We start from the raw sequence: 13280 nt of genomic DNA, 5'->3' as shown, positions 1-13280 counted from the left end.
ATGTGGTGGGGCGAGGATCCTGTGGTGGGTGGGGTAGGGGTGGCTGGTTCAGGATGGAGTTGATTGAGTGGGTGTGAAGGTACCGAGGTAATGGGTGGGGTTGCGGGAGTATCTTTCTCCAAGCCTCCTCACATTCCTTGCTAAAAAAAAATGCAGCTCAATTCGGATGCAGTGGGCTCGCTTCTTCTGGCAAGTCAAGCGCCAGAAAATCCTTTTCGCGTCCCGTAATGAGATTTTCCCTTGCTTTTCCTCCTCTTGTAAGCAGGCCCGTGCAGTCTGGCACTTGTCATCATACCACCCATTCTGAGGCATAGTTCCACAAGGTGGCCTGGGCCCTGGCGGTAGATTTCTCGGTGCATGGGAAGCGCGGAACTGTGGAGGACATTAGTGAGCTGGGTGGTGAGGGTATCCAGGGAGGCATGAGGGTCCAGATAGAGTATGTGGTGGTATATGTGGCATGAGTACACCTCATCTAGCTCATGATCAAATGTGACCTTGATGTAGTGGGATGTGGGTACAAGTGGTGGGATGGTGGGTGGGCACAGTGTATCCATGATGAATCTGAACCATGGAAAAGAAAAAAACTGAACAAAACTAGCTACATAAGCTAAAGTATCCATGTGAAGAGGAGTGAGGGGAAAATCTTATGTAGACGCTAAAAAGTTGAAACTTGGCATGCAGAGCAAGGCGATTGGAGGAATTTCTCAAGACACCTGCAAGGATATACTACAAGTATGAAGGTGTAAGTCCTGCTGGCTCCCACAAACCTAATACTGCTGTGCCACAGGCTTGGTATAATGCTCAGGCAGGCGTGAAACGGGTTACTACAGAAACAGGTGCTGGTCAGTGGGGAAGTGCACTTGCATTTGCGTGCAATCATTTTGGTATCGACTGTCAGGTGAGTTTGCATCCATAAAGTTGTAAATTTGAAGAAGTGGTACCTCTCCTTTTTGTTTTTTCCAACTAGCGTTAGGCCCAAGATCCTCCTGTAGTTACTGTTTTTAAGGCGCTTTTTATTCGCCCATAGGCGATGCCGCCAAGGAAGCACCTTGTGGAGTTTTGAACCCAAGACATCGTGGTCCTAGGCAAAGAAGTGGTACCTCTTGTTCTCTCCATGATTAGTAGTCAATGTGCAGGTGTGGCAAGTGCGTGCTTCTTATGATCAGAAGCCCTACCGAAAGATCATGATGGAGACATGGGGTGCAAAGGTGCATCCGTCACCTTCAAATCTGACGGTGGCAGGGCGATCTATTCTTGAAAAAGATCCTTCCAGCCCTGGGAGCTTAGGGATAGCAGTATCAGAAGCAGTTGAAGCAGCTTTGGCAGATCAAGATACAAAATATAGTCTGGGTAGTCTTCTCAATCATGTTCTTCTTCACCAAACTATCATTGGGGAAGAGTGCGTGAAGCAGATGGCTATGGTAGAAGAGACACCGGATGTAATAATTGGTTGTACTGGAGGAGGATCAAACTTCTCAGGGCTTGCATTTCCTTTCATACGTGAAAAAATGAAGGGCAAGATTAACCCCATCATCAGGGCAGTGGAACCTGCCGCATGTCCTTCGTTGACAAAGGGTGTCTATGCCTACGATTTTGGAGATACAGCTGGAATTACTCCACTTCTGAAGATGCATACACTTGGGCATGACTTCATTCCGGATCCCATTCACGCAGGTAAGTCGGTCTCGTATTCTTTCGATAAATGTATCAGTCTCTTCTTGTCTGCTGCTTTTCTCTAACCAGATGCAAAGAGGGCTAGAGATTATGGCTATTTAATGGAGATCTTGGTTGACACTTGTTTTTGCTCTTAATTGGATTGTTGTAGGAGGGTTGAGATATCATGGAATGGCACCATTAGTGTCCCACCTGTACAATCTTGGGTTTATGGAAGCCATTGCCATCCCTCAATTGGAATGCTTTGAAGGTGAGGTTGGCACTCTTCTCCAAGACAGATGATGGCTTATCATAGTAATATATATTAGAGCCTTAGTTTGGTAGGATGAGGGTTCAGTGCAGTGTCTTGTTTTATAATTTGTCTAACATCTGCAAAGCTTTGACAGCTGCACTTAACTTTGCACGCACGGAGGGTATCATACCAGCACCAGAACCTACCCATGCAATCGCTGCAGTTGTGAGAGAAGCTGTACATTGCCGAGAAACAGGAGAAAGGAAAGTCATTCTACTGGCCCTTTGTGGGCATGGCCACTTTGATCTTGCTGCTTACAAGAAGTACATGGAAGGTCAGATGGTTGACCTTGCATATCCCCAAGAGAAGGTATCAGAATCAATGTCCAAAGTTCCATCTGTCCTTTAAAGTATTGTAGGACGTATGAGTAAAGTGAAAAATAAGTGGCTTTGTTGGACTGATTTCCTGAGTGTTAATGAAACACTGTAAATACACCTTGCTCCCTCTTCTCTGATGTGTTGGTCCCAAGGCCTTTATAATGGAAAGACAGCCAATTAAAGCATATGTTATTCATTTTTACATAAATGTTTGCCTGCTTGAGCCCATATGGTGTGGTCTTGTCTGGACCTGCACGGCAGCTGTAGGCTTGATGAGTGTGGGCCAGGTTTAAAAGCATCATTAGGCCCTTAGAAATTTTATCTTAATGATGAAGGCTGTGATGGTGGGTGAAGCGTTGAGTACAGCTGCACGCTATTTTGCTCTAGTATCAAGTATGGTGGATGGTGCTTAGGCTAGCGTGAATCTTTCATCATGTGGCTTACATCAAGTAGGAAAGGGAAGCTTTGATTATCTATGCTAGTGCCTTCTAGATGTGCTGCAGTGTTTGATGATGCTAGTGTTCTACAGCATTAAAGATGTTGATGGTAGCCAAACCAATGTTTTGTATTGAGAAGTAAAAATACTTTGCTGCTGATTATGAGCTTGGATGGTGCACTTACCCTCAAGATACCAAGCCATCTTGGTAGTATACTTGCTGTATCATGTCAAAACCTTGAGCACAATCAGCACTATGTAGCATAAGTGTTGGCAATGTTAGTGCAAAATGAGCACTAGTATGTACATGTGAACAATTGTTGCATTCACTAACCTAGTTACAAGCTTGGGTTGTACATGTTCGTGTGCATGCCTTGCATGCATCATGCTATCAGGGCTTATCGTGCATAATGATAACTTGCACTACATTACAATTATCCTTCCATAATACATACAGCACATGAACAACAACATTCTTATCTTTGTTCATGAATTCATTTTAACAAATTTTAGCAAATGATGTGTCCACTCTCAATTACACTCTCCGGTCTATACATTGATGATATTGTAGTACTTGTGGACAGTTTCGGAGGTAGAGGCTCACCATTGGTGCAGTAGTGCCCATATTGCTATATGTTGATGACATTGTCTTGATCCCATATTCAGTTGAGGGTTTGCGTAAACACTTGGGTGCATTGGACATATTTTTCAAGAAGAGAGACCTTCCATTCAATTTGGGCAAAACCAAGGTTACACATTGTATTTAGTCACATCAGGACTATCTTTCTTACAAAGAGGCCCCAATGGGGATTGTGCAAAACTACGTATACATTGGAGTCACTTTTGTAGGTCCCCTGTCTTTTCTTGTATTACAAGAGATTTTTTTATTTTTTATTTAGTGTGGGAATTGACAGATCGCATGCCAAATGGCATGCGGGAGGAGGGGGCATGTATTGAACCCACATTGTCGTGGTACAGGGCAAGAGCCCTTACCACTTGGCTATCTCCCCCACCTTAGGTCCTTTGTCTTGCAATGACCACAATTGCTATTGACCAACTAGCATGGGGACGTCTCACTAGCCTGTCTGGAGGGACAATGTTTCCAGGCACATTTCCAAGAGCCTTGAACAAAGTACTGGCTCTTTAACACTTTGGTACGACTATTAGTAGATGAGGCTACCCATTAGTTGGCAATTTGTAGCTTGTTTCATGACCTACTTTTCATTTGTACTAGGATAGATACACACCAACTAACTCTCTCCAACCCACAACCTAGTTCAATACTAGTACTCAACTCTGACCAACTAACTAACTCTCTCCAACCCACAACCTAGTGCAATACCAATACTCAACTGTAACCAGTCCTCACTCCACTTCTATTCACGCTCTGCTATCTCTAAACTAATTGGGTGCAAAATATATGCACGGTAGATTCACTTGTAATTGTCTCATCTATGTAGTGAGTAAAGTAGCTATAGACGTTCAAACAAAGATAACCCATCTAACAAAGAGAACGCTTGATAACTCATCCGAGCCCAAATATGCATTAGTTATAGGAGATAGAAATTTGGTATGGAACACTCTCCTATGCATTAAGGTTTATGAGTGTTTTTTTTCAAAGGTATATGAAGGGTCTATGAGACCATCAATAATTAGGTGCACAAGAGATCCTTAAGGGTGCACAACTCAGTAAACTCATGTGGTGGACTATTTAAAGCTAGGTTGGTAGCACCTATTTATAAGCATGTGGAGTAAATTGGTATGGTGTCCAGCTAAGCCTATATATGAAGCCCCCTTGTACTTAAAGAAGATTCGATGAGAAGTTGATGAAAGTGGTAAAATTTTGGTTGGAGTTAAAGGTTTTCAAGTTTATTTCAGTGTATTATCTAAGTTGCATTAGTTGACTTGAATAAACTTTTATGTAAAATAATTCAACATTATTTATGGATTTCTCAAATAACACATAGAATTACAAACTAAAACCATGATTTTCATACAAAAACATTTTTGTAAAAAAGTTTTTTTTACAAACTTTCATTGTATAAAAAGCTTTTTGTGTTGAGGAAATCATAGTCAAAGAGTGTGTATTTGTGAGTCTTTGTGTGAGTGCCACGTGTCGCTTTGGAAGTTATCCCATAAGCATATGGTACTTGAGTGTGCGTATTCACTCTATAAGAGTGATGTACTTTCTTGTGTGTCACATCAATCAAGTCAAGCTATCTTGGTCTACATGTAAGTACTTGTTTTTCCATTTCATTATGTTTGCCATATTTCCTTTCTGTACCTAGAGTTAGCTTGCTCTCCTGTTCCTTCATGTGGTATCAGGGCCATGCTTCTCCATGGGCAACCCTCGGGGGTGAAGGTTGACCCACAAATGGAAGTTGGTCTTCCTCCTTTGGTTGCCCACTCCCATGATGACCTCACTCATTGCCTGCCTCTCCCACAAGCTACCCACTGCTTACAACCACCATCTTGCCCTCATCTCCGTGATCTCGTATGTCTTCACGCTGCTGTGCGAATAGCCAGCTTCTGAGGTGCTTGCCCATCTCCAAGCTAACTGCAACCTACAGAGCTGCTCCCATGTTAAGTACATGAGCATCATCGCTATCGCTTAGCAGCATCAAACTCCTCGCATATCAACACATTAATAGCCGTGGCCACCGTTAGCTTCGATTGCGAGTGTCCTACCAGCGACGTGCTGCTAGGCGTGCAGGCCAGAGTGGATGCAAGAGTTGGTGAACGCGGACTCCTTGCGGGTTGTGGGCAACGACTCAGTGCTCGGTATAGAGCGACATTGTGGTGATTTTAACTTCATTGCGTTTATCAATCGATCTCAAAGGATCGTACACGTTGGTGTTATCAGTTCCCGTGGCCAACAACTATTGCTTCTTATCGAAGTCAGAAGTGAGCCAGGAGGACCTGCGCTTCTCGCATCCGCAGAGCGAGCCATCCAATAGAGGAGCTTCGTCATCCATACGGTTGGGAAATCTCAGTCAGTTAGCTCAGTCATGTGTTTGGGATAAGTTTCATCACAACCCTTATTTCTTGGCTTCACACTTCACCACAGATAGGGGTGCTTTCACATGAAGCTAAAAGCTTCCTACCCATCTGCTGCACCAGAGCAAGTCTTTTTTGAGCTGAATTCTATTGCAAAAACAGTAAGTTTTCAGTTCAGATTTGAGTCATGACTTCGCTATCTTCTAGTACAGTGTTCATGGATAAGTTCAAGGGGGAAGGCTTTCCCACATGGCAAACCAAGATGCAGCTGCTACTTATGTGTGAAGAAGTCTGGGATGTTGTTGAGAACGACACAATTGATGCACTTGATCAGCCACCACAAAGAAAAATTTGGAAGCAACAAAATGCAAAAGCCATTGCCCTCATTGGTCTCTGCTTGGCGGACTCTCTCATTCATCACGTCGACTTTACATCCACAACTAAGGAGATCTGGCATCGATTGGAGAGCATCTTTGGTAACAAGGTTACTAATTCCAAAGTTTTTCTGAAATTGAAGTTTTATGAGCTGAAGATGCAAGACGATGAAGAGCTAAGTGATCATCTCTCTAAATTTAATTCTCTTGTTCAACAATTATCAAGTTTTCTCCAGATGATGAGGACAAGATGGCAGTACTAATCAAAAGCATGCAAGGCATTTCTCGCTTTGAGCAGGCCATTGAAGTATTACGCGTGGCCGCTACTACATATGATAACTTGGTTGCTCTTCTCATTGAGAAAGACCGCCGGAACAAGGAAACCACTTCTTGACCTCAAGCATTGAAGAGGCGCTTATCTCTGCCAGCAGATGGAAAGCCAACAAGAACATCATATCTAGATACTGTAAGCGGAAAGGTCATATTGAAGCCAATTGCTTCAAGAAGAAGGAGAAAGAACAAGAACAACACCATGCTAATCTTGTTGCCGCCTGCTGATCCACCAGACGAGATTCCCGCCATTGACGACATTCATGCACTTACTGTCCATGTCACCCTCGATGAGGATGACAAAGATATTGTTTTTTATTTCTTGTATGTGTGTATGGGTGCTCTGCCCTTGCATTATGCATAAAATGGATGAAATAAACAGTGTGATGTGTGATGGTCAATAAGGGTCCTTTGCCCTGGGTTGTCCCCCAAAAATGTGTATTGGTTTTACATTGATATGATGTATTGACACCCAGTTTAAAGTAAGGGGGGGGGGGGTGACGAGTGATGATTCTCACTGCCAGCGCAAGCTGACTCAGAAGTCACTATCACACGGGAGGTGTTGGATAGTTGGACTTGCTCTTTGTAGTATTGCGGTGGAGGGGGGATCGGTCTACTCCTTGGTTGCGTGTTGGGTCTCACACTCTTTGCTTTGAGGGAGGATGCTAAGGCAATCATAGTCAAAGAGTGTGTATTTGTGAGTCTTTGTGTGAGAGAGTGCCACGTGTCACTTTGGGAGTTATCCCATAAGCATATGGTACTTGAGTGTGTGTGTTCACTCTATAAGAGTGATGTACTTTCTTGTGTGTCACATCAATCAAGTCAAGCTATCTTGGTCTACATGTAAGTACTTGTTCATTTGCTTTCATTTCCATTTCATTATGTTTGCCATCTTTCCTTTCTGCACCTAGAGTTAGCTTGCTCTCATGTTCTTTCATTTTGTATGAAAGTTTTACGTATGCAAGCTATTTATACGAAAAACATCTTTCATATGAATAAGTGGGACCAAAGACCCAATTTTATAATGGACATAACTATTAGAATTAATGGTGGCTTAAGCAAGTTGCTTAGCATAAGGATTAATCATGGTGAATGAAGTGAAGTGATTAGGGTTAAGCACATAAGATGATGCAAGAGATTAGCATAATAGCAAAGTAAAGAGTGGGAGAAGACTTGCAAATAATCATTAGATGGAAGCCTATAAATCGGTTTGGTATAAAAGTAATTAGGAGTTAATCACATCCACCTAAAATGGAGTAAAACCAAAAGGTTTCATTCATACTAACATATGGCTATCCTGGAAGTGTAGACATGGCTAAAACCTATTGCTAGAGAAAGATTTAAGCCATAGAACCATATGCCCAATATCCCCAAGGCCACATACAAGTATGTATTTCAACACCTTTCCTTACAAAATATACTATGATGTCGAAGCTAGCCCTAGTTATTGTTTACAATGTTAGTTATGATGACCATCTAAGCGCTCGTATGTCTTACTCATGGTGGTTTACAATGTCAGTTATGATTCAAATGCTAGACTTCTAGTTATGATTACAATTCACTTAGGACATAGCAGTGACCAACAGGTAGGGCTACGCTCAAGCTAGTCAATAAAGCCTAGTTGTCTTGAATAAAATTGACCTTTGTTGAGGTCTCTGCTTCTGCTCCACTTGGGTTATCCTCACTTGCAAGAAGTGCTTCTTGTGCTTTGTTTCTGAAGAAACAATCCTTCTCTTCATCCTGGTTTTCCACAAAAGTTTCACGACTTCGTAGAAAAATCCTTTTTTTGATATGGACCTTTGAAGGGAGATTTTAAACCAAACTTCTTAAAGCCTCCTTTGTTGAAGAGAGCCCCTTCGGGAAAGTGATTAAGAATTCATCACATCCACCTAACTAAAAAAAGGGCATCTATCGTCTAGAATGGAGCAACCAAAAGGTTCCATTCATGCTAATCTATGGCTATCTTGGAAGTGTGGACACATGTAAGATATTTTGGTGTGTATTTCAACAATAACTATCTCCAAACTTATAAAAATATAATTATGTCTGTGCTAAAATTGATTATAACAATCCTAATTAGTTTATCTATTATGTTAAAAAGCGGTAAAAATATAAACCTAAAAACACTCTTTTTAATTTTAAACATTATTAGCAAATATGTATTGAAATAGAAGTCTCCTTTCCTCGAACTTACTTTTTTTTTCACATGAATATTAAGAATTGCATGTATAAGTTTCAATTTTTGTTTAAAAAGTCTTTATCGTCAAACAAGCTCAAGAAAAAGTCAACTCCTTAGCAAAGTTAAGCACAAAAAATGAACATTATATCTTTTTATGTTGTCTCTCTTGGATTTCTTCTCTTGAAGCATTCTTTAGAGCCAAAACCAATGAGCACTTATGAGAGGCATTCTCAGCTTCTTATGTATAAAGTATATGTCATCAAAAAGTACACACTAAGTGAAAAATAAACTCTTTATTGAAAATATTGACAAAAGAATTAAAGCAAGTTGAAGAATATGTCAACTTCTTATTAGCAAGTTGTGAATAAGTTAAATTTTAGAACTTGATAAAAGCATGCAATGTAGGCTTTACTATCACATGCCTACTCTAAAGCAAGTAAAAAGTACCTCACTAAAATTTGACAAATGTAGAGCAATCTCAAGCACATGCCAAAAAATTTTACAAGGTTTAAATGATACTTTACTAAGTTAATATATGTAAATCAAGTTCTAGCACATGCCTTAACGTCACTAAAATCGATAAATGCAAAGCAAGCTCAAGCACATGTCAAGTCCTATGAACTTAAGTTGAGAAGTTTCATCTTTTTTTTCCTTTGTAATAAACCATAACTAAGCCATTCCTTATACAAAAGGGCTTTTGAGACTCCCCCAAACTTGAGATCAAGGAGAGCTAAATCAACCTACTCAGATCACTGTATATGTAGATAGATGCAAAGAAAGCAAGCACATAACTACTACTACGCAAAGTTAAGATTTTTTATACAAAATCTTTATGTATGAGGCCTTTTCATATTTTTTTCCTTACTATACTAAACTCTGAAGTGAACAATATGGCATATTTTTTTCCTTACTATACTAAACTCTAAAGTGAACAATATGGCATATTTGGCATGTGTATTGGGCCTCAATCATCACAACATTCTATAGAGGTGAATTCCTATGAAGAGATAGCTGTTCAATGGAGCCCTATTACAAAGTCTTAGGGATATGAGTCCTTTTCCTATTGCAAAGTATTAGGGTTATGAGGCATTTTCATATTTTTGAATTATTATACTAAACACTAAAGTTAAGGGTATGGAATATTTGCTATGTGTATTGGGCCTCAATTGCGGCATTCTATGCATATGAAGAACTAGCTCAAGGAACCATCACAAAGTCTTAGGGCAATAAAATTGGCTTTGATCTTATATCTTGTAACCTTATGAGAGGCTATAATGCTTTGCCATTACTGTAGCACAAGGAAGAGATGATAACTTTTTTCCCCTTGCTTGGATAGACGAAGATATGGCTTACCACAAAGTTCACATCAAAGATGAAGGTGATATGGATTTTGTTTTATGAGTGAAATTGGCAAGTATCTTGGAGGACATGTAATGCATGCGTGAGGTGAGGTAAGGAACCATAATTTTTGCTAAGCGATTAAGGCTCTCTTGATCGGATATTTTGCTAAGGGATTAAGGCCCTCTAGAGGATCCATAGAGGAGGTCTACACAATGTAGATAGTGTTTTATGAGTGTAATGGGAAAATTTCTTGGAGGAAATGTAATGCATGTGTGAGGTAAGGTAAGGAAAGTAATTTTGATGTTGACTAAAAGGGATGATAGGCAATTGATGAAAAACTATTGAAAATAAGTGATGTTGGGTGAATGTTAAAAGCAAGGGAGGGAGGGGGGGTGTTGCCTGACCCTCTAATGAATTAACAATTAGTCATAGAACTAAGGTTAAAAGGTCCAAAAGATATGTAAAAGCAAAGGAGAATGTGGAATGTCCAACCAAAAGGGTGCCCTAAAGAAGGCACCTAGAATTAGGTGAGAAGAGGCCCCAAGTGGGTGCTCTTCAAGGGAGTTGGTTCTCAAATCTAGGGATAGCTTAATCAAGTTTATGAGTCACAATTAATGGAGATGCACTCAATCCTATATAAAGGCCCCTATCTAATGGAATTATACATGAGTTTTTGTATAATCCCTTATCATAATGTCATAGTTTTGTCATTTACCTTAATCACATTTATACATTTCTTATTATGTCAAAAAATATTGATTCTAATCCACTTCTACACACCCTAATCCTCTCTAGGAATAAATTCAAGCTGGTATCTAGAGCCAACCATCAACCCTTGATTATCTATACAATAAGGCTAGGAGATAATTTCATCCATCATATTGCATTGGAAGAAAATTCAAAAGAAGCATGGGATGAACTAGAAACATTGTTTGGTGCCAAATAAAAGAATTAAAAAATCAATTTAAAAATTCATTCTTTTGTACTGGACTTTTGTACTGGCCATAAAAGAAAGTGAGTCACTTCAACTTAAACAAAATGAAAAGTATCATGTAACAACTTGCATGTGTCGGAGATCTAGTGGAGGAGAAGGATGTTATAGCATGCCACTGCAATCCTTCTTAAGAGCTTGAACCTGAAAGCATTTGTTGAGATGTCGAGCTCAACCAGTGCTACGATGGACATTGATGACCCGCTTGGGTGATAGCTTCCGCACTTATGCCATTGGCATGGTCGATGAGATTATGGTTGATATGCCACCAGTGGATGACAGGCTGTATGATAACCACTTTGGAGTACTAGAGTTATGGCATACTTATAGTGCCAGCTCAAATAGTTGGGTTCACACTATAGACCGACCATTATATGTTAGTGTAGGAGAGTACTTTCCCTTTATATATATACTCTTATCTTTTAGTTATATGGTAGTAGATAAGAGAAGAAGATAGAAGAAAATTCAGCCATCCATCTCTCTCTTGTGTCTTGCACTCTCTTATGTGTGTGTATTTGCAAGGAAATCAAGCTCTCCCTCTCCCCCTCGTTCTCTTTATGGTATCAGAGCTCCAGTTCATGTAAGAGCTAAGGAGGCAAGAAAGAGGCAAGAACAAGCAAGAAATTAAGTGGTACATGGGTAAGAGAATCATCATCTCCTCTTTCTCTTCTTGTTTAGGTACAACAGCCCCTCGATAGCTCTGGGAGCTACACATCTCCAATTGAGGAGCTGTCTTTGTAGGCTTGGAGGTGCCTGTGTGGTACATAGTACTTTATACTCAAGTTTTGCAGCCAAATTCGTGTTCCGGGCGTGTTTCAGTCTCTGTTCGCCCACTGCAAGGTATTTTTGACAGTTTTGAGAAGTTCTAGTAGAGAACTATCTCTGGTTGAAATCTGGTTATTACAGTGTAGCAGTGCATTTTGGGAATGCAGACAGTGTTTGCACATGTATTGTTGATATTGGGTGTATTTACGTGTACTCTGGTCATATTTAGTGACATACAGGCTATGTTGAAGTACCGGTTGTAGTAGTCAACAGAAGATACTACTGTGTTATGTGGTTGCATATAAAAATTGTCTGTTTGTAGGTTTCTGATTGTTGCAGGCTAATATGTCTAATGGAATCAATCACATTATTAGTGAGAAGCTACACAAGAATAACTTCCATGCCTAGAAGTTCAGAATGACCAATTTTGTGATGGGTAAATGATTTTGAGACTATGGGAGACAATCAGGAGCCTCGAGAGTTGTCTAAAGAGAATGCCACTCTAGCAGATATAAAGGCATTCAAGGATTGGAATTAGGATATAAGGAAAGTCGTGTATTGGCTTTTGATCAGCGTCACACATATACAATGATAGGACACATACAGGATGCCAACACTCGAGCAGTTACATGGGCAGAACCTGGTGCAGATATTCAAAACCAATACAAAGGCAAGGAAGCTGCATACTGTGGAAAAGAAAAGCATGTCTATCAATGAGTATGCTTTAAAGATCAAGGGTATTGTTGAATCCCTTGGATCTATCAATGTATCGGTGGAAGATGATGATTTGGTGAGTGTCTGTTTAAATGGGCTTGGCAAAGAGTACAAGCTATTCAAGACCTCCACTGTAGTCAGGGAGAATGTCCCTAGCTTTCAGGACCTGGTGTCCATCCTGATCATAGAAGAAAAGTCTGTAGGTGAGGAATATTCTTCACAAAGCAAGAACACATCAGAACTGGCCTTCTACTCTAATTTAGGTAGAGGCATAGGTATAGGTCGTGGTCGAGGACAAGGTGGTGGCCGACAAGGAAACCAAAATTCTTGACAACAACAATCCAATGATTTGCAGCAATGACAATCATACATAAGTGGAAGAGGCCACTCTAGAGGCAAGGGAAGCTAAAGAGGCCGAGGTGGTTGGCAAATAAATCAAAGTGCAAATAGCATAGATTGCTATTATTCTGGCAAACTAAGGCACATGGCAAAGGACTACTATAAAAAGCAGAATGACATTAAAAGGGGGAAGTTGCAACAAGGCAACTTTGCATCATCTAGTAAACATGGTGGTGATGCAACTATTTGTGATGATGCAGCACATGCTTAGTTCCACAACAAGACATGTGTCAGGATGTCAAGATATATGGTATGTGCATTCTGGCACCTCTAACCACATGACCAGTCATGGGTGGTGAGTGGTTTAGAGACATGCAAAAAGTGAAAAAACCAGGTTATGTAGAAACAAGTGGTGATACTATGCATCCCATTGCGCATGTTGGTAAAGTGCCATTGTCTGTGTTGCAGGATGGTGAAATGAAGTACTTGGTAGATTTACTTCATGTTCTAAATATTACCAAGAACTTGGTT

General features: G+C 40.4%; 1 protein-coding gene across 1 annotated transcript in view; it reads left to right on the top strand.

Annotated features, from left to right (window-relative positions):
- Positions 1-2468, top strand: part of LOC147604255 (uncharacterized) — a 70184-nt gene extending 67716 nt beyond the window's left edge. Inside the window, exons 3-6 of the mRNA XM_086795742.1 lie at positions 682-898; positions 1137-1674; positions 1826-1924; positions 2061-2468. Coding sequence (XP_086651868.1) covers positions 682-898; positions 1137-1674; positions 1826-1924; positions 2061-2314 — 1108 coding nt within the window. The 3' untranslated portion in view covers positions 2315-2468. The remainder of the gene's footprint in view (positions 1-681; positions 899-1136; positions 1675-1825; positions 1925-2060) is intronic.
- The last annotated feature ends 10812 nt before the right edge of the window (positions 2469-13280 follow it).

This window comes from Cibotium barometz, chromosome 62 (assembly GCF_041138505.1).
Source record: "Cibotium barometz isolate CiBa-2024 chromosome 62, ASM4113850v1, whole genome shotgun sequence".
Lineage (NCBI taxonomy): Eukaryota > Viridiplantae > Streptophyta > Polypodiopsida > Cyatheales > Cibotiaceae > Cibotium > Cibotium barometz.
The sequence above is the reverse complement of the archived record's forward strand: the minus strand, read 5'-3'. Positions and strand labels throughout refer to the sequence as shown.